General features: G+C 43.6%; 1 protein-coding gene across 1 annotated transcript in view; it reads right to left on the bottom strand.

Moving 5' to 3' along the window:
* The window catches only part of fstl4 (follistatin-like 4), a 231,085-nt gene that overhangs the window by 13,496 nt on the left and 204,902 nt on the right, over positions 1–12,687 (bottom strand). The window contains exon 12 of the mRNA XM_056284298.1: positions 5,586–5,693. Coding sequence (XP_056140273.1) covers positions 5,586–5,693 — 108 coding nt within the window. The remainder of the gene's footprint in view (positions 1–5,585; positions 5,694–12,687) is intronic.

A 12,687-nucleotide genomic window follows, 5' to 3' on the forward strand; every position in this document is an offset into this window, starting at 1 on the left:
CCACCGCTTGCACCTTAGAAGGCAACGGGACTGCGCCTTGCGGCGAAATGTGGTGACCCAAGAAGTCAATCACCGGCAGTCCAAACTGACACTTGGCCGGGTTGACTATCAGGCCGTGTTCGTCCAGACGACGGAAAACCTGTTTCAGGTGCGCCAGGTGCTCTTCAGCTGACGGACTGGGCACTAATATGTCGTCGAGATAAACGAACACGAAAGCAAGGTCACGCAACACCGAGTCCATCAGCCTCTGAAAGGTTTGCGCTGCCCCCTTCAAGCCAAAAGGCATGCGCATGAATCCAAAACCCCAAACGGGGTGATCACTGCGGTCTTGGGCACGTCCTCTGCGCGCACGGGCACCTGATGATAGCCGTGCACCAGGTCCACCTTAGAGAAAATAGTGGTACCTGCCAGGCGTATGGAAAAGTCCTGTATGTGTGGGATGGGATAGCGGTCATTGGCGGTGACGTTGTTCAGGCGGCGAAAGTCGCCGCAAGGCCGCCACGACCCATCCGCCTTGGGCACCATGTGAAGCAGCGAGGCCCACGGGCTGTTGGAACGCCTCACTATACCCAGACGCTCCATGATGGTGAACTCCTCCTTAGCTGTAGCCAATTTTACCGCGTCGAGGCGCAGCGCGCGCAAAAACTGGCGGTCCCAGAGTGGGAATGAAATGTTGTACCCCGTGTTTAGTAACCGCGGTGGAAAAGGCAGGCGTAGTCACCGATGGAAAATCCGCCAGCAAACGCTGAAAAACATCCCCTAATGCTAAAAAGTTAGCGTGTGTTAACGGCCCGGCTCCCCCTGTCTCGCACGGAACAGTGGCGAAAGACACAGCATCAATTAAACGGCGGTTTGCAACATCAACCAGCAGACCATTAGCACACAGAAAATCCGTGCCGATAATAGGAACAGTAATGGCGGCCACTGCAAAGTCCCACTCAAAATGGCGCCCGTGGAAGCAAACAGTCACCAACCTTGTGCCAAACGTCGCAATGGACGAACCGTTAGCTGCACTTAACTGTGGCGAGTTTGATGTTTATTCCTCAACTCCAAAAACCAACTGCAGCAGGAACAACCCTGCACCGGCGAGCCCGGGAACGTAAACCACGCCCCCAGCTCGCAGTCTTGCTGGGTGAGAGGCATAGCCCCTAGTGTCCGCCACACAGGCACTCAAACTGGCTGTTCTGAACAGGGCTGTTTAGACAGGGTGAGAAGGATGCCGTGGTGCTTGATCTTTGTGGTATTTTGACCAAAGCACGTCACAGACATTTCATTAAGACCCCAAGGAAATGTGTTGACTTGTGGAAAAGGGGTATAATATGTCACCTTTAATGAAGGAGTAGGGCTGGTTAACATGGACAAAATCAAATATCACAATATTTTTGGATGAAATACCTCGATATCAATATTTTGACAATATAGTGGGGATGACTATTGGTGCTTTCACAAAACATTTACATAATCATCAGTAATAACAACATAATAGCTAAATTGGTAAAGGCAAACAATATAATGGCTAGAACAGTCTGGTGAATTCAGAAAATGACATCCCTTTACTGTAATTCAGCCTTTAAAACCGGAAAAAGACAACACATATGCTATATCATGATATTATGATTATGATCACATTCCTCCTCAAAAGCTGTTTCTCTCAAACATCCAAAATAAATCAAACCCATTTTCAAAAGGGACACCCCTGTGTCCTTTCCCTTTGGAAGCCACGAAGAATCCTTGTTGGTGAACAAAAAAAAAAGGTCATTATAGTTGTTGTGGAGTACAATGGCTAGAGTTAATGAGGTCCAATGTAATATCACTCATGCATAATTAGGAAGCCGCTCCGCTCTCCGGGGCTGGAGGTGCCGTGAACTCTATGCCAGCGGCCAACTATTGTCATTGTTCATCCCTGGGTTTAATATCCAAACACTCGGCATTGAGGTCCCTTTGAGATTCACCCTACCCTGATATCACCTTGCTGGCAGGCCCTAATACCTGCAGGGGATTTGGATCTTACTGAGCAGCTTTGCTTTTTCAACCTCGTTCTTTTTCCAGGAGCCCCGAGTACTTTTTCTTTTTCTTTATACTCTCCTATCTAACTACACCCATTTCAGACTCAATGGAATTCAATTCAGAGTATCCGTGTCATTTAGAAAATTCAATATGTCTTACAAGCTGCTTCAGTCGGATATTACATTGTGTAGTGCCTGTTCTGGGAATAAAGTGGCAATACTTATTTATTTATTTATTTATTGTTCTTTCTCTTTTGACTACTTGTCTACTGAGACCTTTAAATTACCATTTGGTTTGCCTGTGCCGCAGGATAACTCAGCTGTTAAGGTGAACTCACCTGAATGCCTGTAAATGTGGGAGTGAGATGGATTAATATATGGGTAAACAGAGAGACTGCAGCATGAGTAACTGTCTTCTTGGCAGGAAAACACAGACAGGTCAGGCAGCCTGAAAGACCAGGTCTCTCCCTGCCTGGCTGCTATTTGTCTTCTTTAATGAATCGACAATCACACTCCCTATGATGTTTGCACAGAGGCACTGAGCCATCATATAACTTAGCTGATTAAGAACACCTAGTCCACTTACACACACACACACACACACACACACACACACAAGCTAATTCTGTCCCACAAGTGATGTCCTCTGTGTTTAAAAGGCTGCAGTTGCACTGGTCAGTTACCATGTGTTCAAGTAATGATGAATCATTAGGCTGTTTATTGGTGGTGTCATTCATACGCCTTTTAGCCCATTAGCCAGTTTCCCAGCAATAGCATGTGTGAGTGGCTCACGACCTGCCCTAGGATTATTCTCCACTGCTAAATGACCGAGGGGTTTGTGTGTGTAAATAAATTAAAAGAAAATTAAAATTAGAATTAAAAGCAAGACCTTAACATTTAATACCACAAGTTAGAGAAACTGCTTTAGCATGGACATTTTTTTTACGCAGGACAGCTTTCTGTACCCAGATGGATTTAAAGACTGAAGTTACAAGAGAAATAGGGGGAGTTTATAATGTGGGTTCAAACAGCCCTGTGGGTACATCTTACCTACGGGCCAGGGCTGACCACAGCATAGAGACCATTAAGGAAAGATGCCAAAAAGCCAAGAGCAAAACAAGCCGTTTCCATTTAGTCAAGTAGTCCAAGAGTGAATAAATCTCAGATTGTTAAAACCCACACATTATTGGCTCAGTCTTTGCCAATTACTGGAGCCAAAACAAACAAGACTTTTCAACACCAAAAACACGATCACTCGCTTTTTTTCCCTCAAAAACTTTCAGTCAAGGTGTGAATCAGTTATGGGGAGTTGTTTCTTGGCTTCTGATGATGGAGGGAAAAGCTTTGAATGCTGCCGGGAATAAAACTCACACAGTAAAAGAAAAAAAAGCCATAAATAAACTGTTCATTGTTGCCATTCACGAGAAAATCATAACCATGACAGCATTATTATGACTCAAATTGAAATTTCAGCCTGGATCTGTAGGAATTAACATTTCAGTAAAACTACTGATGTTTACTCTGCTTCACCATAACTCTGTAATTCCCTCTCTCATTAAAACCGATTTAATAATCACGAAACTACAGCAAATACAGTGCAGAGCTACTACTCCAAATGGACCCATTACTGGATCACAAATAAAAAATCCTATTTATTTGATGCTTACGCTATATTAAAATGCTTTTTTAATACATCTAATGCAAAAAAGAAAGAAATAGTGACTATCAACCACAGAACCAAAGAAGAATAACTTGGATCTAGGCAACACTATTAATGCTGCATGTAACTGCCCTTGGCTCGAGAAATTATGTAGTGCTTCTCCAAATAGTAAGGACACCATTTCCCTCAAAGTAAACCTCTAAAGAACAATCATTCTGACTGTAAACACCCAACCCCCTCGCCTCCCATCCCAATAAGGAGACACAGTGTGTCCCCATGCGACACAAACCGAGCACATCGCCTCACAGGATTATAAGAGCACGTCTCCGTCCAAAGGGACAGGGCAGAACAATAAACATGTTTGTGTCTATTACGGAAATGACAGTAAGATCCCACAGTGGCTCCTGCTGCAGTATCTCCCTCTGCTGCATACATGCAGGCACACACACACACACACACACACACAGAAGTAGCTTGATATACACATACAGATATGCAAACAACTACCTACACACAGCGCCTTACATACACACATACGCACACACGCAAACACACCCACACACACCCAGTCACCCACACACTGTATGTAGGCCCCCCAGAGACAAATGTGCATGGTGGCATATGAACATGTACTAACACACACACACACACACACACACACACACACACAAGCTAAACCCAGAAACAATATCACACTTCTCCCACAGGCCTGAGGCAAGCTTCCCTCGCCACCCCACTCCTCCGCCTCTCCTTTTCTCAATCCACCCCTCACCTAACCCATTCTCTTGTGGCGGATTAAATACAGCCACACCTGTGATCATTCCTCATTTGTGAAGTCTCCAGCTCCAGGAGTCCAGAGGGATGACAGACACAAGCACACAGCTGTAGCGCTGTGTGCTTGTGCCATTTTTGCTTGCTTAGTAAACATATACAAATGACTTTAAAGCATGAAAAATTGCATGAGCACATGGATAAGCCACAGTTTATGGATTGGCTGTGATATGCATTCCCCCCCCCCGCCTTCCTCTCCAATTGTACTTTTTAACGATTACCCCACTCTTCCGAGCCGTCCCGGTGGCTGTGCCACCTCCTCTGCGAATCCGGGGAGGGCTGCAGACTACCACATGCCTCCTCTGATACATTTGGAGTCGCCAGCTGCTTCTTTTCACCTGACAGTGAAGAGATGTGCCAGGGGGATGTAGTGTGGGAGGATCACGCTTTTCCCCCCAGTCCCCCCCCCCCAAACAGGAGCCCCGACTGACCAGAGGAGGTGCTAGTGCAGCGACCACGACACATACCCACATCTGGCTTCTTACCCGCAGACACGGCCAATTGTGTCTGAAGGGATGCCCGACCAAGCCGGAGGTAACACGGGGATTCGAACTGACGATCCCCTTGTTGCTAGGTAATAGAATAGACCGCCATGCCACCCGGACACCTGCTGTGATATACATTTAAAAACAGTCACTTCTACTGCTACATAACTGTTTGATTATAATAGCAGTACTATTGATACAGTAGCCAAACAGTGGCCTTCGTGACAGAGCAAAAGTGTTGTTAGCATTTAGATGGTTAGCTTTCCTCAGTATTAGCAATCAGAGAAAAATATTTTAATTTTTTTTTTTTTTTCAAACAAGGGTGTTCTTTTTATCCGTTTTTATTTTAGTTATGTGTTAGCCAATAAACCATCACGTTTACTGTGCATCCAGATTACAAGTAGCTCGTGCAGAGGAAGTGTGGAGTGGAGCACAAACATGTTAAATACACAAAAGGAGGCGACTCTTGAAATAAAAGAAGGGCTTGTTAGCCCTTCAATAGCAAAAAAAAAACAAACCCCAAAAACGCTCCACTGTAGCTATACTACCAGAAGAAAATCCTTTTGAAGTACTTTTCTTGCACAAACACACGCACACACAAACCTGTAGGGTTGGGTGTGTCCTCTCCATGTCTCCCCAAGTCAGAACCCACACCTGGTCATGTGACTTATCATACAGCAACTTCACTGGGAAAGGGTCCGTCGCCACTGCCTGGAGAGACAAGAGTTTGAATGAGAGAGAGAGAGAGAGAGAGAGAGAGAGAGAGAGAGCGAGAGAGAGAGAGAGAGAGAGAGAGAGAGAGAGAGAGAGAGATGGAGGCAGGGCATCTTGTGATACCTTTTTCTGACTGACTGGTAAAAAAGAACCAATGAGACAAAAAAAAAACCTTCATATATTTCCCTGGTGCTGAAACTCTTTAAACCAATCTACTGACAGTAAGACAACCCCAGCAATCAATTTGGTCAAGTGAGGTGAAAGGAAGATGGAGGTGGAAAGAGAATGGTGAAGAGAAAGCAAAAGATGAAAGCGTAGACAGATGAAGAGAAAGAGAGCGAAAAATATATGGGCACTCAACCCATGGTCCTAGCATTTTCAAAATTGGGATCATAAATTAGTAAAATAAAGCGAGAGACAGAGAAAAAAACCAACAATGCTTTGTTTTATGTGTAAACAAAAAAAATTGGGCAAAGTCAAGCTAGCCATTGTTATGGTTCTAAATGAAATTAATAATTCTGATATTGTACTAAAATGTTCCATCACTTAATATTTCCGCTTTCTTCATGCATAATATGAGTAGTGCATTTCAGCAGGGATTGTTTGGTGTTACTGCTGGTAAAAACATAATGACTTACTGCCCCCCCCCCCGACTAGGGCTGGGCGATATGTCAAATTTTTCCTACTGACCACCATCAGCCCAACAACCCCACTAATTGCCAAGATACGCAAGTCGCGCAAACAAATCCCCACCAATTGGGACTCAGCCAATCGCCGATATTATTATTCCAATCACCCAAGCTTACCCCTACTGGGCAGTTTCTGGATTCACTGATACAGGATGTGTCGTTTCTCATGTGTCAGATGTTTTTGTTGTCGATGTCCTGCCTACATAATGCAAGGCATTCAGAAACAGGGCTTTAGCTAAATTTCAGTCAGGAAGACTGTCTTTTGCATGTAGTTATAGTTCTTATTTTATCCTGCCATTCTCATCTTTCATGCATGCTCACTCATATTTTCCCCTGCTGTCATTGTCTGGGGCTATTGATTGAGTTATCAGCTGATCACATCACCTGTTCTTATCTAGCCAATAGCACAGTGACACACCTGCATGGTTAGCCTATCATCTTGCTGCTGTCTTTAAAAAAAATATGTTTCTCTCTCTGCCTCTAGGCATTTGTGCTGCTGTTATACGTGCATTGGTCATCGTGGAGGTCGTGTATGGCGACTTTACACTTTGACCTCATGAGAGTTTAGCAAAAAAGCAGACTTAGAAACTGATCTGATCAATGCTGACTTATTTGAAATGGCTTCTATCTAATCAGCAACTCGGCGCAGTACTCAGATTGCGGCTCAGCAGAGAGAATCAGGTTCAGAAATTCTGGAGATGTTAAAAACCTAGGGTATTACACTCTGGCTTCAAGGATGGATCTCTCACAGCTTCACGATTTGGCTATCCTCTTGCTGCTGTCTTTTTTTAAATATGTTTCTCTCTCCACCTCTAGGCATTCGTACTGCTGTTATACACACCCTTCCACTGCCTATTCCGTGCAGATCACAAGTTTAATTTCTTCATCAGCATCATCAGCCTTACGAGGCGGCATGGTGGCCCAGTGGTTAGCACTGTTGCCTCACAGTAAGAAGGTCCTGGGTTTGAACCCCAGGATGTCCCAGGTCCTTTCTGTGTAGAGTTTGCATGTTCTCCCTGTGTCTGTGTGGATTTCCTCCGGGTGTTCCGGTTTCCTCCCACCATCAAAAAGACATGCATGTTAAGGTTAAAGCCCCTGACCGAGGCATGGCAAGAAGAATTGGAATATCTATCATCTCAGCTGAAGTCATCAGCTACCACTGCCACCACTCATGTCTGGACTCCTTGGGGGTTCTATTATGCTGCTCAGGGCTGATGCCCCTTGATTGAAAAATCTCCTTGCTGAGTCCAAGCGCCAAAGACTTTCTTGACATGAATTCATTTCTGCTAAATTATCTGTTATAATAAATAATTATCTTTACTTCATTCACTATGTCTCTCCTGATTAAAATGGCAGTTGCCAGCAAATGTGATGTGTATCTGCTAACTTTCTATTAAAATGTGTTCGTGTTGCCTGTTTGATTTGTTGTCGTTATTCACAGAGGTCAAGAATTCAAGCAGAATTTCACACGGCGCCTCTTAAGTGTTGCCTTTTCACGAGAGATAAGAGAAAGGAAACAAATAGAGAGCGAGAGATACAGAGGGAGAGAGAGAGAGACAAAGGGCCAGGGAGATCGAGAGTAAGCCACTCAACCTCGGGCCTGGTGAATTGTCAACAATGAGGAATAACACAATCCATTATCCTGCTCATGCCTCCTGTGGATGTGGGGCGCATGTTGCTGACAAGCTCACCAGCAGAGCGAGACCGCAAGTCTCCTGTTCAGTAATGGGAGGGCCAAACCTCTGCTCTCTGGTCAGCCAAATGTCAACTCAGCGTGTGTTGGTACGTGTGTGTGTGTGTGTGTGTGTGTTTTTTTTTGTGAGAGAGTATATAAGGACAGCTCAAATTTGTTTGGTACCCTTACAGCTCATTGAAATAAGTCTTCATTTCCCCTGAAAAGTGATGAAATTAAAAACTATTTTGTCATGTGTACTTGCATGCCTTTGGTATGTCATAGAATAAAACAGAGAAGCTGTGAAAAGAGATGAAATTGTTGCTTATTATACAATGATTTTTTTTTCTTTTGTGTGTGATTCCCCCCACTTTTTCTCCCCAATTGTATCCGGTCAATTACCCCACTCTTCCGAGCCATCCCGGTAGTTGCTCCACCCCCTCTGCGAATCCGGGGAGGGCTGGAGACTACCACGCGCTTTCTCCGATAGATGTGGAATTGCCAGTGGGACATAGTGTGTGGGAGGATCACACTATACCCCCCAGTTCCCCCTCCCCCCTGAAGAGGCACCCCGACCGACCAGACTCGGAGGTGCTAGTGCAGCGATCAGGACACATACCCACATCCGGCTTCCCACCCGCAGACACGGCCAATTGTGTCTGTAGGGATGCCCAACCAAGCCAGAGGTAACACAGGGATTTGAACCAGCGATCCCCATGTTGGTAGGCAATGGAATAGACTGCTATGCTACCCAGATGCCCCTATACAAAGATATTCTAAAAAGGCCCAGGACACATTTGTTGGTATCCCTTAGAAAAGATAATAAATAATTGGATTATAGTGATATTTCAAACTAATTAGTTTCTTTAATTAGTATCACACATGTCTCCAATTTTGTAATCAGTCTTTCAGCCTATTTAAATGGAGAAATGTAGTCACTGTGCTGTTTGGTATCATTGTGTGCACCACACTGAACATGGACCAGAGAAAGCAAAGGAGAGAGTTGTCTGAGATCAGAAAGGAAATAAGTGACAAGCATTGGTAAACGTAAATGCTACAAGACCATCTCCAAGCAGCTTGATATTCCTGTGACAACAGTTGCAAATATTATTAAGACGTTTAAGGTCTATGGAACTGTAGTCAGGCTACCTGTGCTCAGCTGCAAGAGGAAAGTTGACCCCAGATTGAACAGAAGGATAGTGTGAATGGGAGAAGGAACCAAGGATAACGTTCAAAGAGATACAAGCTGAAATCCAAGGTGAAGGTACATCAGTTTCTGATTACACCATCTGTCACTTTTTGAGCGAAAGTGGGCTCCATGGAAGAAGACCCAGGAGGACTCCACTTTAGAAAGAAAAACAAAAACCAGACCACATTTTGCTAAAATGCATATTGACAAGCCACAGTCCTTCTGGGAGAATTTTCTTTGGACAGATGAGTCAAAACTGGAGCTTTTTTGGCAAGTCACATCAGCTCTATGTTCACAGATGGAAAAAAAATAAGCTTTCAAAGAAAACACCATATCTACAGTGAGACATGGAAGAGGCTCGGTTATGTTTTGGGGCTGCTTTGCTGCTCCTGGCACAGGGTACCTTGAATCTAGGCAGGGCACGATTCAATCTCAAGACTATCAAGGCATTCTGGAACAAAATGTACTGCCCAGTGTCAGAAAGCTCTGTCTCAGATGCAGGTCATGGGTCCTCCAACAGGATAATGACCCAAAACACAAAGCTAAAAGCACCCAAGAATGGATAAGAACAAAACATTGGATTCTACTGAAGTTACCTTCTATAAGTCCTGATCTGAATCCCATCAAACATCTAAGGAAAGAGCTGAAACTTAGTCTGGAGAAAGCACCCGAGACAGCTGCAGTTTGCTCAGGAAGAGAAGAAGAAGAAAGCCATTTTATTTTGTCATTGTACAGGTTACAATGAAATTTGTTCTCTGCATTGAACGCTTCCTATTGTATAGGAGCGGTGGGCAGATGCAGCATCTGGGAACCAACTCCAGTTCTTCTTTGCATTGCCTTGCTCAGAGGCACAGGCAGGAGTAGTAACCCTAACATACATATCTTTTTGATGGTGGGAGGCAACCAGAGCATCCAGAGGAAATCCATGCAGACACGGCGAGAACATGCAAACTCCACACAGAAAGGACCTGGGATGGCCTGGAGTTCGAACACAGGACCTTCTTGCTGTGCCGTAACAGTGCTAACCACTGGGCCACCGTGCCACCAAAATACCTGTTAACAGGTACAGAAGTCTCATTGAGAGCTACAGACAATGTTTGATTGCAGTAATTGCCTCTAAAGGTTGTGCAACAAAATATTAGGTTCAGGGTCCCATCATTTTTTGGCCATGCCATTTTCATTTGTTTTATTATTTACAATATTATGTTGGATAAAAAAATCAAATGCAAAGTCTGATTTCTATGAAATATGGAATAAACAATGGTGGATGCCAATAACTTCTGTCCTCTGCCAGTTTCAAGTTATTTCAGAGAAAAATGTGCATTCTTCATTTTTGTGGTGGGATACCAACAAATTTGAGCACATCTGTGCAGTTGGGCAAGTCTAAGTGCTAGTGCTTGTTTGCTCCTTTAATCATGAGTGTTTCATGCGCATGTGTGTCCATTATGATGGAGAAAGAGGCTCTGCAGAGGTCATTTCACAAACTGATGGTAACGGCAATGGACCGGTTCGTTTGTCCACCTCTAAAAGCCAGCCCTTTAATTCAGGAGGGATACCAGAGTTCGATATTGTTTTATGTTCGGATGTCTTTAACTATTGCTTACAGAGAAAAGGGGGTTTATTTGGCTGCAGCTCAACATGAACCAGTGGTAGAAGTATGCACAAGCTACAGTATCCCACAGTAGTAGACTTCCTATGTAGTAAGATAAATATCTTCATTTGGTGTGTGTTAGGGGCTTCTTGGACATAATGCAATAATCCCCAGGAGATGGGAGTCGCGCCACGAGAGCAGTTTTCAAAAAGTGCATTTGAGAAAGAAATAGCATTATTCAAAAATGGCTTCACAATGTTTGTTTGGCAACCTTAGTACGATGATGATGAGAAAATACGGTAGTCAGTCTTTATAACATAAAATAAAAAGCGCTGCTATGGTAAAGTGTTTCTTTGGTTGAAACGAAGCAGGACGTGTGCATGTGGTTGTTGGGAAAATTGATTTACAAGGCGAAGAGAAGGAAGACAGAGTGAATAGCATAAGGAAAGGGACAGAGGGAGGATGCATTAACCTCCTGCACCCACAGGCTAGCAAGGGTCGGGGGGGAGGATGGGGCAATCAAGCAGAGGAAAACTCTCCAGTCTACTTCACTGCTCCTTGCCGTCTTTCTCTCTGTCCCTTCATTTTAAAATAGATTCATGGCATTTCAATCCTTTTTTATTGTATATTGTGAACACAGTTGGAAAATAACAGGCAGAAAGAGGGGTCGTGTGAGTAAAAAGGTCATGAGTCCAACTTTCAATATAGGTTCCTCCCTTCACTTGAAGACCTCACACCTCCCTTACAGACCCTCTACATTCGCTCTTTTTCTTACTGGAAAAAATATCCACCTGAACAAGTATTTTCATTTTGTATCGGCTTTTAAATGCTAACAAGGAAGTTCAAACCCTCTTCCTGTGATGTGAAATTTTAGCAATTTCAAAACAACTTGTCAAGTGACATAAGGTGCAGAGGGCTTATTCGTTAAGTCTTATTTTGAGATGACTTCACCTGTCTTGAGGCTGTGTTACATGGGAGATAATGCCTTCCAAAGCAGGAGTACTGTAAGTATTTCACTCTGTTGACAGTCTTCATCACCATTTTCCAGGAAGGTAATATGAAAACCATTCAAATTTGAGTCAAGTATTTTATTTTATTTTATTTTTTTTGCATTCTATTTTTGGGTAGAGTGAACCCTTTTTTGCCCCTGCAATCTTTTCTGTCTTCCTCTCCTTCTCTCCCATCCACTTCATTATCTTCTCCATCCAACCTCACCCCCATTCCCCACCACTGGATCAAGCCCATTTCACCTCATCCTCACATCCAGTATAAATGATGATGGTTCTGGGAAGAACCCCTTTGGGTTTCGCTCTCTAAACAGCCCTTACAGGCGAGATGAATGGACCGACGGCTTGCACCCACCTGGGTACCATATTGTCTGAAGTGCGTCAGGTGCGCTTGATTTATTTGACCATGCATGTGGTCTTACATTGGAAGAAATTGTGAGAAAGTGGGCAGAACTGAGTGCCCCTAGAGTTTTTTGTTGTAAAATATTTGGCTCTAATAACTATAGTTTGTATTTTGAATGTTTTAGAAATTGGGCAAACAGCTTGTGCCATAAATTGAATTGTAAAGTTATGTATTCTAAATGTGCTGTAGCTAAACTGTAACTACATTTTAAATATTGTTGCTGTTTTTCAGCCAAATGGAGCATTTTTGATGTTTTTTTTTTTCAGTATAGGAATTAACTGTTATTCCTCAGCTCAATAGGGAGGGTGTTAAATGGATATAAGTAGGTTTGACTTTCTAAATCCATAAAAAAATAAAAAAACAGCAAAAAGCTGTATTTTGGCTGGGTCAGGTTTACCAAATAACTGCATCACCAACCTGATATAGTTTATTTATTTATT

This window comes from Lampris incognitus, chromosome 8 (assembly GCF_029633865.1).
Source record: "Lampris incognitus isolate fLamInc1 chromosome 8, fLamInc1.hap2, whole genome shotgun sequence".
NCBI classification, from domain to species: Eukaryota; Metazoa; Chordata; class Actinopteri; order Lampriformes; family Lampridae; genus Lampris; species Lampris incognitus.